Source organism: Phodopus roborovskii, unplaced genomic scaffold, assembly GCF_943737965.1.
Source record: "Phodopus roborovskii unplaced genomic scaffold, PHOROB, whole genome shotgun sequence".
Classification (NCBI taxonomy): Eukaryota; Metazoa; Chordata; class Mammalia; order Rodentia; family Cricetidae; genus Phodopus; species Phodopus roborovskii.
In genome coordinates this window covers 49,226,454-49,244,508 of record NW_026126517.1, presented here as the reverse complement: position 1 = coordinate 49,244,508, position 18,055 = coordinate 49,226,454, and the positions used below count along the sequence as shown (strand labels likewise).

The window sequence follows — 18,055 nt, the reverse complement described above, 5'->3', positions numbered from 1 at the left end:
TCTACAGATCTGTTGTTCCTACTTTAACACAAGATCCCTAGAACTATGGTCTCTTCTTACATCTCTTTTCAAGTTGATTTCTAAGTCCTTTCCATTGACTTGTTTCTCCTATGTATTTTATTTTTGAAGAATGTGGGCTGGTGGACTGAAGAGTCCCCGGTGTCTTGGATTTCTTTTTCATAGATTGGCATGATGTGTAAGTCCTGTTTAAATACTGATTTCAGAGAGAGGGCAGATTTGCCTTTGATCTTTTTGTCTTTGATATTGGCAGTTCTTCCTAAGTGCATGTTGGTTCAGACAGTGTAACACTCACATCTCCACACTTCTCCCCAGTGCCAGCACAGGGCAGTGTAGTATGGCAGCAAGGTCCCGAGGGCCTTTTAGTTACTCAGAGACAGTATTCTGACAGACCACTGAACCTCAGACTGAACTCAGGCCTAAATAAGTCAAAACCAGCTTTGTTCTCCACATAAATTCTTCTCTGAAGGCTGAGTGTTTGCTCCTAGCCAAGGGTTTGAATTCACTGCTTAGGATGTAATTCGTGGCACCTGCTTGGTGGTGGAACTGGGGAATAAGCAATCAGTAGGAAGATTGTAGTGGCTCAGAGAGGAACTTCAAACCGCCAACAGATGCGCATCATCCAGGCAGAGGATATCTCCTTCTGCCTCAGAGACTGACATCTGGGAGGTGGGCATGGGGGAGGGCAGTGCCACTGCAGAAGGACCATTGGATTTTGGAGTTTAGCCTGTGGGCCAGGTCCTCTGTCCATACAGCCACAGGACTGTTCCTCCCCTCCTGAGGCTTTCACTGTCTGCCTTTCCCATTCTTCATTGCACTGGTCTCGCTGGGTGTTGGTTGCCTGTCATCATCATCTCTGCTCCTACAGATTCCCACAATGCTTTTGTGTCTTCTTTGGAAGCTACTCTGCCAAGGGACTGCACTGAACCTCCCAACCTTGGCTACATATGCAAGCCACCTTCAGAACCTTTACAGTATGCAGGCTTGTACCTAGTAATTCGATTACTGGGTTACATGAATCCACATTTACATCTGAAAGTACCTTGGGTACCTCTTATACATGGTGAGGGCCAAGAATTACTAACCTAAACATTTTTTAGTAGCTAAAAGAGAGGTTCTAAATATTTGATGCACACCTAATGAATAAATGAATGGCCGAATCCTATCAACTGAGATGATGTTTGACCAAGCAGGAGCTGGAAGGGGACAAAAGAAAAAAGAAAAAGATCACAGTACATTGGACCTCAATTCCCAAACCTTCTTTAAAAAATCCTTTAACAATTAGACACCACACTTGAGCTGCTTAAAAGATGAATCATAACACAGTTCTTAGTAAATCCTGCTCTATCAGTGGCAACAGTGGGGTGGTTTAAACAGAAGGGGATGAATTGGAAGAAAGATAGCAGGTCCCAGTCAAGGACTAGGCCATAAGACACAAAGACATATGATGACTTAGTCAGAGTACAGACATCTCCAGAATATTGATTCTTATCTCTGCTGTCCCATGCATGCTTGTTTTTATTTTCTTTAGAAAGAGAGAAGATAATTGTAATGTTCTCTGCCTGGGGAGTTCTCAGTGCTGTCGGAACTCAGAAATTTGCAAGTCATAGTAGTTGTGAAAAATATAGTCTTTAGAAGTTATATCTCCACTTTTTTCTTTCTGCTTTTCTCTGATGATGTCAGACAGTTTGGGGGGGGGTGTTCTGCTTCCATCCTTTTAAAAAAAATTACCTATTTTTCTTCAGTTACCAGCTGGCTTTAAAGATTTTTGGAAGAAAATGTGCACTCCTGGTAGAGAAATTATTAAATTTTTTTCAATTTCATCAAATCCAAAGGTTACCTTAATTAAAAAAAATATATCCCACATATGTCTCTCAAAACATAATATAGATTTTTCTCTATGAAGTGGTGCTTTGAAACAAATTAACTATAGAGCATTCTACTCACATCAAAACACAAGGACAAAGGGGCATTAATGTTAATAGCCCTTAATATGTCTGAGACAGTGACCACAGGGAGAGTGACCTCTTGTCTTCATCTCATGGTGGGAGTGTGATTATCTCAGCTCATCAGTTAAAAAAAAAAAAAAAGTCTACGTGCTGAAATGATTGCCGAGTCCACAGCTCCCACATAGTTGAATCAAGATTGAAAGCAAAATCCATGAAATTGTAAAATCAGTGTCTTCTAGCAGAGCTATTTCCATGTGGTTTTATTCTACTTCTCTGTGGGTGACAGACAGTGAGCTCAAGTAGGAGTTTCTTTTGTGTGTTTTCTTTTTCCATAACACTCATCAAATCATAGGTTTCGTATGATGATAAGATGAAGAAAATTGTGCTTATTTCCCCTCTACACTTTTATATATTCCAAATTCCATGCACTTGTTTAGTACCACATGATGGTCAATGAATGAAGTTGACAGCTGAAAGGAGGGCAGGAAGGATGGGTTTTCCTGGTGTGCACACTTGAGATTCTCCACTTCAGCCGCACAGTGGAGTCACCTCTCCTGTTTCTCCTTTGCCAAATCAGCCCCATTCTGCTCTTTGCATTTCTTTGATCTCATCATGCTCTGTCCTTGCCAGTCTCTGTTGGATCAGCCCAGCTTCTGATAAAGGTCAGAACACATACAGAGGTGTTGATCCATGGATATCCACTTCCTGCAGAGTGGCTATGTCCCAGAGGGACCACAGTATCCCGTTTCACTCTTCTCTTGCCACACTAGCTGCTTCTTTTCTGGCCTTTTGTTTCTCTTCAACAAAGTCCTGGGTGTGAAGATAACTCTGCTGCACACCTGGGACCTGGCGCCTGCTGTGGTCCTCTTTGGATTTGTTAGCATCATTATCCACAGAAAGGCTAGATTCTTTTTGATCCTTTTAAATAGTTTTTGACTGATAGGACTTGAACATTCAGCCAGATGAGCATTTTGGGTTGATGACAGGAGGGAAGTTGGTCCTGTTTTTCCATCTTCATTGGGTATCTATTATCGTGATCCACACAGCTCCATCCACCCATCGTGGTGTGCTATCAATTTTCCTTCACCACTGCTCAATTACTTTGCTCTGATGCTGCAGTCAGCAATTTGAACATACTGGCTATGCGTGGCAGGGTGGGCGGCCTCTTGGTCAAAGTGACAGAGTCTCATGAGGAAAGTCCATATCCTCACAGATGGGGAGAGCAGAGTTCTCTTCAGGGAACTGAGGTATAATTTCTGCTGCCTTGTGCTTCTCACCTGCTTGGCTGTTCAAACCACTATGCTGTTTGACTTCTCTGTTTACATATTACTTATAGCTCATACACAGATTCTCTTTATGGATTCATAGTATTCAGTAAGAAATTTGTCATGTTCACTGTTTTATTTTTTACTGCACATGTTGTCTAATTTGTAACCTTTATTAAAAATGTTCCTCACAAGTCTTTGTGCACTTAGACAAGTATTTATATAAAATAGATTCATAGGAAAGAAATTCCTAGGCCAATAGTGGTAATCGTTTATTTTTTAAGATAATTTTTATTGATTCTTTGGGAATTTCATTCATGTATACAATGTATTTTTATCATATTCATTCCTCATCTGATTCCTTTCTGATCTACCCTACATCTCTGCCAATTCATGTCCTCCTTTTTTTTCATTTTTAATAACCCACCAAGACCAACCTGTGTTACCCATGTATCCATAGGTTGGGACCATCCTAAGAGCATGGTCGACCTACCAAAGACTACAACACACTTAGAGGAAACTTACACTTCCTCCTTTAGAAGCCATCATTTGTCAACATCTCCTCAGCTAGGTGTAGGAGCTCATGAATCCCTCCCCCACTACATGTTGTGAGATGTTTACCAGCTTGATTTTACACAGCATCTAAAGCTGCTATGGGGGCCTGGGTGCAGTGGTCCTAGCATGTCCAGAAGACGCTGCTTCCATCTGGTCATCCCCAACTTCTGGCTCTCATAGTTTCTCTGCCAAGAGACCTCTTCCAAGATGGTCCCTATGCCTTAGGGTGCGAGGTGATAAAGCGGTTGAATTTGTAGCTGAGCATTATAAAAAAAAAAAACTGCATGCTAGCCAGTTGTGGTTTTCTACATTAACCACAATCCAATTACACAGAGACTTCCCTTATGAGGTCTGAAATCTCTACAAATATATAGGTATATAGATATGATATGAATTATATGGCAATTTGAAAAAAAAAGTAGTAATAGGTTCATGAGTTGTTGGGCACATTTTTCAGTAGTACTAAGCATGCATTTTCTCTAATGAAGATGGCCTAATATCAAATTTTAAAAAAAGCAGTTGGTTACCCTCTTAACTTTCTTGACACTATTGCACACATGAGCTATTTTGTCATAACAGTTATTATTATAGCTCAAAGGGTTCATAGCTACATGGGATGAAACTGCCATGGTAAGAATGTTTAATGTTTACAAAATACTTTCTACATATTACATAAAATTGTAAGTATTACAACTAAAGGATGCAGGCCCTATTATTCTTATTTTATACCTAAGGAAATTGAAGCATAGAGATTTTGCCCCAAAATCATCTAGCTAATACATGCTAGGGCCTGGATGCAAACCCCAGGCATGCAGTGGACAGACTGAGCTGCTGACTAGCTGTGCTATCTCTGCCATTGTAAGCAAACTGGCCTTAGCAATGTCTTACACTACGTAAATTTTTTCCTTTTACAAAACTTCACATAGTATCACAATCTCAGGTCAATGTTTTCATCGATGTGTGTTGTTTTTTATTTTGTTTTGTTTTTGTAGACAACCTCTGTAGCTTAAAAACCCTCTTTGCCTCCTTCCTTCATGATGACCAGTATCTTATTTTCTCCTAGACACCGTATCAACTAGAACTCAGCAAATAGCTATGATCATAACCTGTCTCCCTAGACATTCATAATTAAAAGATTGCTGGGAGCTGCTACAGAGTAAATCTTAGATTATGAGAACACTTTAATCCAAATAATTGCTTTTTACAAACTTGAATGCACAATTGTATGCATATGTGGAAAGCTGCCCCTACAGCTAAGACATTTCAGGAGAGACTCCCTCTGATGAAGAGGTCAGGCAGAGACTAGTACTCATTGAATTAATTATAGGAAATTTCTGACTGAGTTACAAAATACTTAACATTAAATCCAAGAAAGCAAACCTTTGATAGATAGTATTAAAGAATTTATCCCTCCTTAACATCTGTGCTCCTGTTCAACCTACCCATCATCCCTTGCTTCACCTACCCATCATCCCTGTACTCCTGTTCAACACCCTATCATCCCTGTGCTTCTAACTCTCTGTTAAGCCTCTTCTGTATGCCAGGTGCAGAAACAGGCACACATATGTGAAGCTGAATTTGAGCAAGGGAAACAGAACTAATAATATTCACCTGATAGTGACAGCACAATCAATCCTTATATTTAAAAGTTATCACTGGAGCTGAAGAGATGGCTCAATGGTTAAGAACTCAAACTGTTCTTGCAGAAGACCTAAGTTTGATTACCAGCACCCATGCCAATAGTTCCAAACTGCCCATAACTTCAGCTGAAGGGAACCCAGTGCCTTTGGCACTCCTACTTGTTGGTTGTTTTTACTTTTTGACTCTTGGGGTGGGGGGGGTCCACCACCCAGATCCCAAATCAATCACATGGAGACTTATTATTACTTATGAATGCCTGGTCTTAGCTTGGCTTGTTTCTTGCCAGCTTATCTTAAATTATCCCATCTATCTTTTGCCTCTGGGCTTTTCCCTTTCTCTAACCCTGCATATCTTTTCTTTCTTTCTCCCACGTCTAGCTGTGTGACTGGGTGGCTCCTGGTACCCTCACTCCTTCCTTTCTCGTTCTTCAATCCTTTTATCACAGATTTCTCCTCCTATTCATTCTCTCTGCCTGCCAGCTCCCCCAATTCTTTATCCTGCCTTGCTATTGGCCATTCAGCTCTTTATTAGGCCAATCAGGTGTTTTAGGCACACAAAAAAATCACAACTTCACGGAGTAAAGCAAATGCAACATATCTTTGCATCATTAAACAAATGTAACACATATTCTACAACACCTACTTACATGCACACAGTCTCACCATATACATAATGACATAATAAAGGTTTATGACAGTTGGACTACAGGGTGTTGCTAGTCTTGGGGTTTTTTTGATTGATGTGTCTCAGAGTCATTTTTCTGGCATCATACTAAAACATTCCTGAGCTGTTGAAATTTCATTTATACATAAGTACATGAGAAGCAACTGGCTAAATTTAAAAGTCTGGGACCATAAACTCTTTCATAACTGTAGGCCTTGCTTCATTTCCTTCTAGATTTCTCTTTTAGATGAAAAAAATAACAATTGGATTCTCTTTCTTCTTAGTCTTATTAAATTATGTATAAGGCATTTTTACCCTGTGTCTATGAAATTTAACATTTCAACTAGCCAGATACTGATGTAGCTAGCATTTCATTAATTTTTCTGAAACAAATTTAAATCTTTTTATTCTTAGAATTCAGGGCTTCCACCTAAATTGTTTTTATTATGCTTTGGTTCTGGCTTCAGATTTCATTCAGCTTTGGGAAGGGAGGCATTCTTCTCTAAGTCTTTCCCCTGTGACTAAAGTCAGTTTTTCAAAAGCACCTTTTCATACTTCATGCATTTTCTCCTCCTCTTCTCATCCTCAGACGAGAAGACAACTAACCCAATTATCCTTACCCACTTCTCCATTGTCATTGGTCACTTGACAGAACCAGTGTTTGGAGGCTGGAGTTACAAAGCTCATAGCCTCAGTGCCCTTTCCTGGACTAGTCATCCCCACCCCACCGCCAGAAGGAAAGAAATCCTAAGGGGCTCCTTCACAGTGAGTCTGCTCTACCCATCATGCCTGGTGGAAAGGAAAAAGCACAGGACCATTTGGAGTGATGCTTAAGCCTCTCACCCCCCATAGTTTGCTAGCAATCATGGTAGGTTGAAGTAGATTGTGGCTGGCTGCATACAAACAGGCACTAATCAAGATTGACTGGTTAGGTTTCCGATTTTTTTGTTTATTTTCCTGATATCCAACTTTTCAGGTGAACAAAATAACAGTGATTATTGAAATTCACTGGCTTCTGCCTTCCAGATCCTGTTTTATTGTTTTGGGACGGCAGATGTAATTTTTGTTTTGGAAGTCTGTCCTTTTGTTTAGTATTTAGAAAGCCTTTTGGAGAATCAAGCTATTTATCTATAGTAAGAGTCCTGACCTAAAAATAAGATGATATACAACTGACTCTGCCAATACACAGGAACTTTTTCAATATCTAACCTCAGCTCTATGCCTAAACCAAACTGGATCACCTGGTTTCCTGGGCTTCCACACATGATTGCAGGGAGTTTTTCAATCTTAAAGTATTTAAAGATAGGATAACTAAGCTTTTCAGAGCCATTTTTATCGTGTGTGTGTGTGTGTGTGTGTGTGTGTGTAATGATAAAATGATAGATATAGATAGATAGATTGATTGATTGATAGAGTATAGATCCCCTACAGCTAGAATTTTAAATCAACCTTCAGAAGCTTCCCTAGGCACACTCCTTCCCCCCATGACACATATAAATGATGACAGCTACAAAATAGTGTGTATACCTTAAGTCCCATGTTTCTTCACCAAAGGAACATGTTTATTCACACACAAAAAATTGTCTGTTAACAGCTGGGAGTATACTGATGTTAAACTGGCCGTTCCTGTGAGTTATAGAGTTAAGATGGACTGGAAAGAATTTAATAGGAACTGTATAAAAAGACACAGGCAGGATACAATACAGCCAGAAGGGTCAGTATGCTAGCCTCCCTTTGGCAAAAGCTACACAGGAAAGGTAAAGGTTAAAAGCTACAGGAGAGACTGACACCTAAAATGGGCTGCTTGTGGAAAATTTTTGTTGCAAGATCTAGCCATCAAAGGGGACCTCACAGGACAGAACTTACAGAAAACACCTGCATGACCTGCCACATCCTTTTTCTTGCCAGGATTCTCCAGTGGCCAAATTCATCTAGACATTGAAGTGTAGGGCCTATGACTGATGGTGTAGACAGATATAAGCCTCTTGAAGCAAAGAGGAAAGGGTAGATGAAGAATTTGGAGCCCAGTGGAGAATAAGTAATGCATGTGCTTTTAACATTATCATGTACAGCTGTAGAAGTAAAGCCAATTCATCTGGCCAAAGTGATCAGTAAGAAAGTTAAGTGTCTTCTTTATTGCATTAGGTTATTATGACAGAGGTATGCTTGTATATTTATTTACAAGTCTCAAAAGATTAATTGGAAATATTCCATTTAAAAAAATCTCATCACTAAAATTTTCTGGTCCTCATGGTGCAATTTATAACTGAAGATTTGTCTGCTTTTAAATGGAATAAGAAATACCAAAGAATAGACTTCCAATAAGTACAATATTTACAGAGGTAGAGAAATGGCTCTGTGGTTATAGGGGCACTAGCTGCTTTTCTGGAGGACCCAGGTTCAGATCTCAGCACATACATGATAGTTTGCAATCACCCATCTGAAACTCCAGTTTTAGGAGATCTGATGCCTTCTTCTGGATTCTGCAGGAATTGTGCCATGTGGTGTATGTACATACACAGAGGCAAAACAATACTATACATAAAACTATTTTAAAATGTCATCAGTATTCCAAAGACTTGTGTTGTTAAAAGAGAAATATCTATAGTTATTTGTGTATGGGAGGGTCAGTCCTACATAGGCAAACTCAAGAATAAAGTGGGAGAGTTATCCATCCTGCACAGGAAAACCCTAGCATATCAGTTTACAGATGATATGAAATTACATTTCCAAGAACTATCCTTAGATCATGCAAGCCCAGCTGTGTACCCCATACTCCCTAATGTCACAGTCTATGTCCTTACTGTCTTAGTTGTTGTTGCTATTAGAAACCATTGAGGAAGAGAGGGCTTCCTCCTCCTCCCTTGTAAATTTATTCACGTGATTCAAAGCTCTCCTTCTCAATGCCAAAACCAGACTAAAATGGTGACTCTGGGAGGGAAGTTCTGGTGGTGAACAGTCTTCTCTTTGTATCCTAATCTGATTATTCACTAGCTAGAAACTCTTAGCCCTTCAGACCCCCTTGGCTTCAGTTTGAAGCTCTAGGAATTCATTTTATACAATAAGACTCTGGCTCACTGTATATACATCATGAAAAGATTACAAAGCAACATGTCACACAGCTCTACTCATGGAAATTAAACTGTATAAACTAATATATGGTAGATGACAAATGACAGAAGTGAAGCTTTTAAATCCCCATGGCAACAGTTAGAGATTACTACAAATGCCCACCATTTTAGGGTTATCAGCTTGCAAAATATTGGGTTTCATTATGTCCCTTTTCAGATAAAATTTGGGTGTTTTTTTTCCTCCTTCACCTTTCCCTCCCTCCCTCCACCCCACACATTAACTCACTTCCTTTCTACATTCATGTCACCTGTGACCTCTTCCTGTCCCCTCAACATTTTATTCTCATCTTGTGATCCCCCACCTTATTCATTTAAATACAAACATTTAAGTTTAAGTTTAGAATCCACATATATGAGCGTGCAATCTTTTGTCTTGGAGACAGGGTCACCTCACTTGCTTGGTGAGAAAACTTCTCAGGTCCATCATTTTCCTGAAAAGTTCACTCTTCTTGATTAGGAAAATTCTCCTGTGTATTTGTGCCACATTCTCGCTATCCATCCTTCTCTTGACAGACAGCTAAGCTGATGCCGTGCCCTGGCTGTTGTGAATAGTGCAGCAATAGGCAGAGACATGCAACTGTCTCTGTGGTAGAGTATGGACGCCTTTGGTTTATGCCCAGGAGAGGTATATAGCTAGCTGATCATGTGGTAGGAGTGTTTTTAATTTCTGAAGAATTTCCATGCTGATTTCTGCATTGGTTGCACTACTTTGCCCTCTCACCAGCACTGGACAAGTTTCCCCACAGCCCCTCCAACATCTGTTGTTATTTGTCTTCCCGATCATAGTCATTGTCACTGGGATGATACGGAATGTCAAAGATGCTGGCTTTTGTTTGTTTGCATTTTAAAGTATTGACCTTTTTCTATTTCCTCTTTTGAAAACTCTTTAGCCCACTCCCATTTATCAACCATTTGAATTCTTTTATGTAATCTAGATACCTGTCTTAGGTACAGTTGGCCAAAATGGCTTCCCTTGCTGTGCAGCAACTTTTTAAAAATATTGATGTATTTATTTACTTATGTATAGTGTTATATATATATATATATATATATATATATATATATATGCCTGTACATCAGAAGAGGGCACCAGATCTCCTAGTATATGGTTGTGAGCCACCATGTGGTTGCTGGGAACTGAACTCAGGATCTCTGGAAGAGCAGCCAGTGCTCTTTACCACTGAGCCATCTCTCCAGCCCTGTGCAGCAACATTATACTTTCATATGGTCTCGTATGTTAATTCTGGGGGTTTGTATGCTGAGCAACAGGAATCCTGCACAGAGAGTCCTTGCCTGTTTGTCTCCAGCAGAGTCAGCATTTCAGGTTTTAAATTTGGGTCTTTGATCTTTGATACCTTTCCAGTTGATTTTCATGCAAGTAACACAAGTAGGTCTAAGTTCACTCCTATTCTAGTTTGCCATCTGTTTCCCGAACGAATTTCTTCATCTCTGGTGTGCTTTTTCTATGCTAGTACCATATTTCCTTTGACTCTATAACACAGTTTGTAGTCAGCTATCATGGTACCTCTAGCAACATTCTTTCTACTTAGGATTATGTTGATTATATGGTTTTTCCACATTTATTTTGAGATGTTTTCTAGTTATGTAAAGAGTGTCATTGGATTCTATTTTTTGACACAAGGTCTCCTTGTATATAGCCCTGGCTGACCTCAAACTCATAGAGATCCACCTGTCTCTGCCTCCCAAGTGCTGGTATTAAAGGCACACCCACTGTCTTTGGAATCTGTAGATCTTTGGTAACACAGCCATCTTCCCAGTATTAATTCTCAGCTCCTATGCTGACCTTCATGGGGGCTGGAGAGCATGCAGGGTTGTCTTTTATTTCCCAGGGCTCTGGTGTGTCTAGATTCCTTAACAAGAGAGTATAAAGCAACAATGCAGAGATGGGGAGCTGAACATTTCCCTATGGTAGGAATTAGGCATCTGGCTAATTTCCACTGAGTTTAAGGTTGTAAGGAGTACAGTTTTTTCCTCCCGCTGCCGCGACAGCCCCAAATAACACACAGAGACTCTGTATTTGATATTATACTGTTGGCCAATTACTACTTTCTTATCAGCTAGCTCTGTCTTAAGTATTAACCCATTTGTGTTAATCTATGTATTTTCCACGTGGTCTTCTTACCCGGAGCCGGCTGCCGCTCTCTCCAGACTCTACATCTTGGCTCCCTTTCTTACTACTTCCTCTTTCCTCCTTGTCTCCTAGTCCCTCCTATCTTCCTTTCCTATTGGCCAACAGTGCTTTATTCATCAACCAGTATGAGAAATATATACCGAATGGCATCTCCCATCATCTCCTCTTTTCTGTCTAAATAAAAAGAAGGGTTTTAACCTTAACATAGCAAAATATATCACACAACAGTTATGAAATAAGAATCAGTTAACAATATTCTATCATCTATCCTATATTTGTGAATCTAAAGTCCTATATGTAACTTATCTTTAAACCTAACTAAGTAAAACTATAACTGTCTTCAACTCCTTCAAAGACCACAAAAGAAGGATAATATATAAACTCTAGAAATGACAGAGACAACTCACTGCCTGGTCACCTGAAGTTCTTTTTTAATCTTCCATCTTCAGCCCATAGGCCATGGTGTGTCTGGCAGACTCTTCAGCAAAGCAGGAAACTTTAAACTGTCTTTTATTGGCAGCTTGTCCGTCATTTTTCTCTGTGTCCTGCAGACTGTCTGGCAGACTCTTCCATGAAGCAGGAACTCTGTAGCAATGTCCATCTTGAATCAGCAGTCACTTTTCTGTGGGTCCTGCATGTCCAGTTAATACAGCATAAAGTCAAACAGTCCAGACAAGAGCAGTATCTTGTCCAAATGGCTAGTCTTGTTATATTGGAGGCAAACTTCATAACACATTTCTTCGATGTCCATCTTCATCTTCCTTTCTGACTCAGGTTGTGTTGCCAGGAGCATTTATGTCTCACTGTCAAGAAAAACACTAAACCATTTTAAATTTGAAAGGTTTGAAGAATGCCTATTTATCTGTATATCTAGAAATATTAACTAACTTAACTATAAGATCTGACTATCATAGGTACTATCTATAATATCTAGAAATATTAACTAACTTAACTATAAGATCTGACTATCATAGGTACTATCTATAATCTGTATTGAATTATACATTACATTTCTAAATAATAAACAAGAGGAGAAATATACATATCACAAAATTGACCTTAAATTGTATTAAGAAATGAAAATCCATTCCAAAACAAAGTAACCATATCTATACCATAATCCCCTTTTTACCTTTAAAAAGAATTGACTGTGATCATTAACCATTTATAACCAAGCCCATTTAAATGAAAACAAACATTTATAGACAATATTTGGGAATTTGGGCGTCGTTCTTTCCAAACTACTTCCTGCTGGTAAGGGGCGCTGTCGTGGGGGAAATCCTAAGAAGACACAGAAATCCTGGTTGTAGTCTGTGAGGCTGCTTTGTCCAAGCTGTTTTGAATGTTGGATCACCAGTGACTCTGTTTCAGGGTGCCTGGCTTGATCAAACCACATTAGTCTGCAAGGAATCCACAGCTTTTTATTTTCTGTGGAAACAAAAATAGAAATCCTTTTCCCCAGTACTTGTCCTTAGACTTAAATGTTGGAGTCAAAGCATTTTTAAAATATATAAATTGAATTAATCCAGCAGCATTTTCTTTATCAGTTGTTATTTTCTCAGCAGTCTAAATACAAAGACAATATAATACCATACAGTATCCAGATTCTCTCCATCTGTGGCTTTTTTATTATTCTGTTTCTTTTCTATTTTTTGAGACAGGGTTTTTCTGTGTAACTCTTATCTGTCCTGGAACTCATTCTGCATACCAGGTTTACTTTGCAAATCACAGAGATCTGCTTGCCTCTGTCTCCCAAGTGCTGGGATTAAAGGCGTGTGCCACCACACCCAGCTGTTCTCTTTTTTAAACCATTTTTTTATTCTCTCCCAAGCCTATGTGTTTTTTTAAAACACACTGTAAACTTTTAGAGGTTTTTCTTAAAAGATTTACAGTAAGACAGATTCATATTATCTTTTTCTGGCCACGAGTCTTTTATCTGGTAAACAACAACATTGCTGAAATGAAAGTCATAGTTGCTCCTGCCTGGTATACCAAAGATGGCAGCGGCTATTTTACCGCCAGCAATGAGAGCTGTGGTCACTGCCTTAGTCTACAGCAGCAAGCAGCAGGTTGCCGGCTTGGAGATGTGGTCACTGCCATCGCCATCTCTCATACACACCAATAAATTGTTAGCAGTGTTTTTTTAAAGCCATGTGGGTTTTTTGCTGCTTATGGTGAGTCAGGAATCTTCCCTTAAAGGAGCCGCGGAAATATTTGCTTGTCTCACACAAAACAGAGTGCAACCCAGAAAAATGCTGTTACCAAGAAACCTTGCTTGTCTCTGTTCTTTTGTTTTTAAAACCCTTTTTTAAGCTTTTGTTAAATTTTAAGTAGAAGTTTTTACTAGCCACGTGGGCGCCATCTGTAAGGAGTATGGTCTTCTTACATGGAGCCGGCTGCCGCGTACTGCTCTCTCCAGACTCTCCATCTTGGCTCCCTTTCTTACTCCTTCCTCTTTCCTCCTTGTTTCCTAGTCCCTCCTATCTTCCTGTCCTATTGGCCAACAGTGCTTGACATTAACCAGTATGAGAAACATATACAGAATGACATCTCCCATCATAAGGTATTTAGTATTTGCACTGACCGGGCTTTGGCTAGCTCTACCCCTGTCCTACAGCAGCATTATAACCTCTCAACATTGTCCAGCATGTGATTTTGATAGAAATAACCATTTTATACTTAAGGTAAAGGAAAATAAAAGTCCACAGGAAAGTAATCTGAATATTCTAACCTGTATACTTCTTCTGTTGGCAGGTCGTTCCTCCAAAGATTCTGTGGGCCAGATATCTGTCCATGTGGATGTCACCACCACCCCAGGGACTGGAGAACATAAAGTCACTGTAAAAGGTATATTTGGGGTTCAGACACAGCAACCCATTAATCTTTAACATCTACAGCAATCCTATGAAAACTATCACTTGTATATATTTTAAATGAAAACTACTGTAGGACATTAGCTGTTTTAAAATTTTTTTCTGAAGAAATTTTAAAGACTTGATACATTAGTAACTGACTAATATTTCCTTACCACTCTTATTATGTGTTTTTAACTTAAATGGACCCCGCTTTCCAACTAAAAGGTTTCATTTAATAGCTTACATTTTAGTGAACATTCTTGTCTTTTGGTCAGAACCATAGTCTTCCAGTGTATGTTTTAAGTGTACCACATTCCTAAACTTCTGTGGCTCAGAACTAATTGTATGACAAGTACATGTAGAGAAATTGAAGAAGTAATCATGCTTATATATAGGGTCAAGGGCCACTATCCTTCAGTGTGTTTTAAAAATGAGCAAATAGATACCAAACCAGAACATACAACATATTTATTTACATAGAATTGTTTGAGTTCTGAATTAAGATACAGCCATAGCACTTAGTATATGATGGAATTGGCAACTGGGAAAGATAAATGAATTATATGACCATGATGAAGTTTTAATTGTAAGAATACTTATAATACACAATGAACTAATGAACTAATTTTTGTTTAACTGTTAAGTATGTGCACTGCACTGACATAGTTAATCTATTTTCTAAGCATTGCATGGTGGAGCCTCTCTAATATGAAAAATCACCAGGGTTTTTAACCTTTTGTTATAAAGTTCATTCATATGAATGTCAAATTGAGCTATCTATTAACAGGGCATTCCCAGGCATTGAGTATTTCACTGCATTGCAGGTGCAATCAGGGAACACTCAAATACAAGTTCACGCCAAGTGGAGGGAGCTAGATTCCCAGGAATAGTTTGCTAAAACTTGGCTTCTGCTTTTCAGTGATTGCTATCAACGACCTAAACTGGCAGACCACGGCCATGTTCCGCCCCTTTGTGGAAGTTTGCTTGCTGGGACCCAGCCTGGGAGACAAGAAGAGAAAACAAGGGACAAAAACAAAGAGCAACACATGGTCACCGAAGTACAATGAAACCTTCCAGTTGTAAGTCAGAAACAAAATACCATTCATACCATTCATTTAACTGGATGCTAGTTTGCCTCTAAAACCTACTCAAAGGATCTGGGTGGAAAGTTAAAAAAGCAAGCTAGACTTTGATCCCTTTACTCAGCAGTTGTCCATCAGGCAGTGTTACAGATACCAGAGACGGGTAGTAGCGGGCCTTTGCTGTCATAGTCATCAAGACAGGAGCTAAGTTAGTATGGTTACAGAATGGAAAAGAGGTGGGACTAATGGTGACACCCACAAGGGATGTACAATTATCACTTCTTGAGGGAGGCCTAGAGAGTTTTCCAAATGAAGGGGTGAACTCCATATGTATGTCTTTAAGCAAGAGATAAAATAGCTACTATCCAGATGATAGCAGCAACATGGAAAGAAATAGAACATTATCAATGTGGTTGAAGAATTTCCATTTGGACTAATGTTAAATGCAACCCTGTATGACAATTTGAAGCCTACTTACATGTCAGTACAGGACTGTTAGGGATCTTAGAGTTTCTATTGCGTGAATGAGCACAGCAACTCTCATTTTTAAAAAAGCATTTAATTGGGTGGCTTACATTTTCAGACATTTAGTCCATTATCAATCACCATGGTGTGGCTTGAGCATAATGAGACCTCAAAGCCCACCTTCACAGTGACACACGTTCTTCAACAAGGCCATGCCTCCTATTAGTGCCACTCCCTTTCGGGGTCATTGTCACAGATCTGAAGGCTAGGCACAAAAAGGGCATTACCAAAGTTGGGGAAGGGAAAAAGTTAGTAGAGTCATGGGCCACAGATGCCATCACAAAAATTTGTCAGCCCCTTATGAGAAGCAGTGATCTTCCATGGAGGGAAACTGCCTACTCAAAGAAGACACAGCTGAAAATCAATGTAGCAAAAACTGATGCACCCTTACCTTTCTGATGTCCTTATGGAAGGACTTGTTGTTTGAAATCCACTGGAACATGGAAAATTCTAGCATTGCAGTGCCATGGGGCAGCATTCCATTGTGAAGTGAAGGGTGGAACAGATTCCCCGGTGAGAAGATAGATGACTACAAGAGCTGGTTTGAGGCCTGACCTCTTAGGCAGATGACTGACTGAGATGGTGAAAATGACAGTAAGACGTTTTGTTTTAATCTATTTGTTTGGCTAGGCCTTGGCATGTTAGGAGGCTGCAGCAACTATAGAATTCCGATGACTTTCCTGTAAGTCTAAATGAGCTGACCTAGGGTACATAAGGAAGACAGGACAGCAAGAGATTTCCATACAACAAAACATACCCTTTGACCTGCTCACTTTCCTGTGGGTAGGCAGCACCTTCAATTCCAGCATGCACAGGCAGGTTGATCTGTGGTTCAGGACCAACTTAGTCTCTGTAGTAAGTTACCAGCCAACCAAAGGTATATAGTGAGCCCCTGTCTCCTGCCATGTGTATCAAGAATCCTAATAACCTAACAAACTAGCTCACAAGACTATAGTCTTCCATTTCAAATCACACAAGAACCTTGATCTAACTTAGGCAAAGATTCAACTGTGACATCTTGAGATGCCATAACCAATGTTCTTGGAAAAGCCAGCATTTTAATACATAAAGCCACGCCTGTCTTGATTTGCCCTTTGATGCTTACCTGTCAGGGTACAGGATTATTGCCTGTTTCATTTTATTTCAGATTGCCTCTAAATAAATACCCAGTTTAGCAGCCTGTGTCGCCTGTAAACAAACATCTGACTGCATAATTCCCTGAACCTCATTACTCACCTCCCTAACATGCCATTCAACACAGCATGCTGATTTCAGGTGTACTCTAGAGATTTGCACCAATTTTAGCATCTTGGGAATGATGTTTCATAGCCCATTCTGAGAAAAGGCAGTAGCGCAGATATTTTCCCTATTACCGTTATCAGTCCAGAGTTTCTATATATCTACTAAACAAAATATATTTTACTTCCCATCCCTATTTGATATACTCACCATCAGTGAAGTAAGCAGGTACAGGCATCTCAGGACATATATTTGACAGAATTTCAAGCACCATGAGTAAAAGTTGGCTCATTGTGTTCTTTTGTACAGCATTCTTGGTAATGAAAACCGCCCAGGAGCCTATGAACTTCACCTCTCAGTTAAGGATTACTGCTTCGCCCGGGAAGATCGAATAATTGGGATGACAGTCATTCGGTTACAGAACATAGCAGAGAAAGGGAGCTATGGGGCATGGTATCCTCTTCTGAAAAATCTGTCTATGGATGAAACTGGCTTGACCATCCTTAGAATACTCTCTCAGAGGACCAGTGATGACGTCGCTAAAGAGTTTGTGAGACTTAAATCTGAAACAAGGTCTATTGAAGAGAGTGCCTGATAACAAATACTTCAAAATGCTGTCTTTGAGCATTCATAACTCCCATTCTTTGACCCTTACATGCATGTGAAAATACATGGGAATGTTTAAATCCACTGAGTTTTGATGTTTGCCACTAATCAACCATAATGTCTACAGATATGTGAAACTTTTATACCAATTCTGGTCTTTGAGAAATAAATGTTCCATGAAGTGCCAAATTATGATGTAAAGTGAAATATTATCTTTTACAATGTTTTACCATGTTCTCATTACTGATTTCTCTTCTATGAAGTAAACTTAAAAAAGTCTTGAGTTTGTCCATTGGTTGTCCTTGTTAGATCTATTTAGAGTGACCTACCAGAAAGTATGTATGACTACACTTCTGTTTTGTTTAACCTTACCT

At 39.5% G+C, this 18,055-nt stretch overlaps 1 protein-coding gene across 1 annotated transcript in view; it reads left to right on the top strand.

Annotated features, from left to right (window-relative positions):
* The window catches only part of Unc13c (unc-13 homolog C), a 400,087-nt gene extending 382,269 nt beyond the window's left edge, over positions 1–17,818 (top strand). The window contains exons 29-31 of the mRNA XM_051197944.1: positions 14,129–14,221; positions 15,149–15,308; positions 17,385–17,818. Coding sequence (XP_051053901.1) covers positions 14,129–14,221; positions 15,149–15,308; positions 17,385–17,670 — 539 coding nt within the window. The 3' untranslated portion in view covers positions 17,671–17,818. The remainder of the gene's footprint in view (positions 1–14,128; positions 14,222–15,148; positions 15,309–17,384) is intronic.
* Positions 17,819–18,055: the final 237 nt, after the last annotated feature.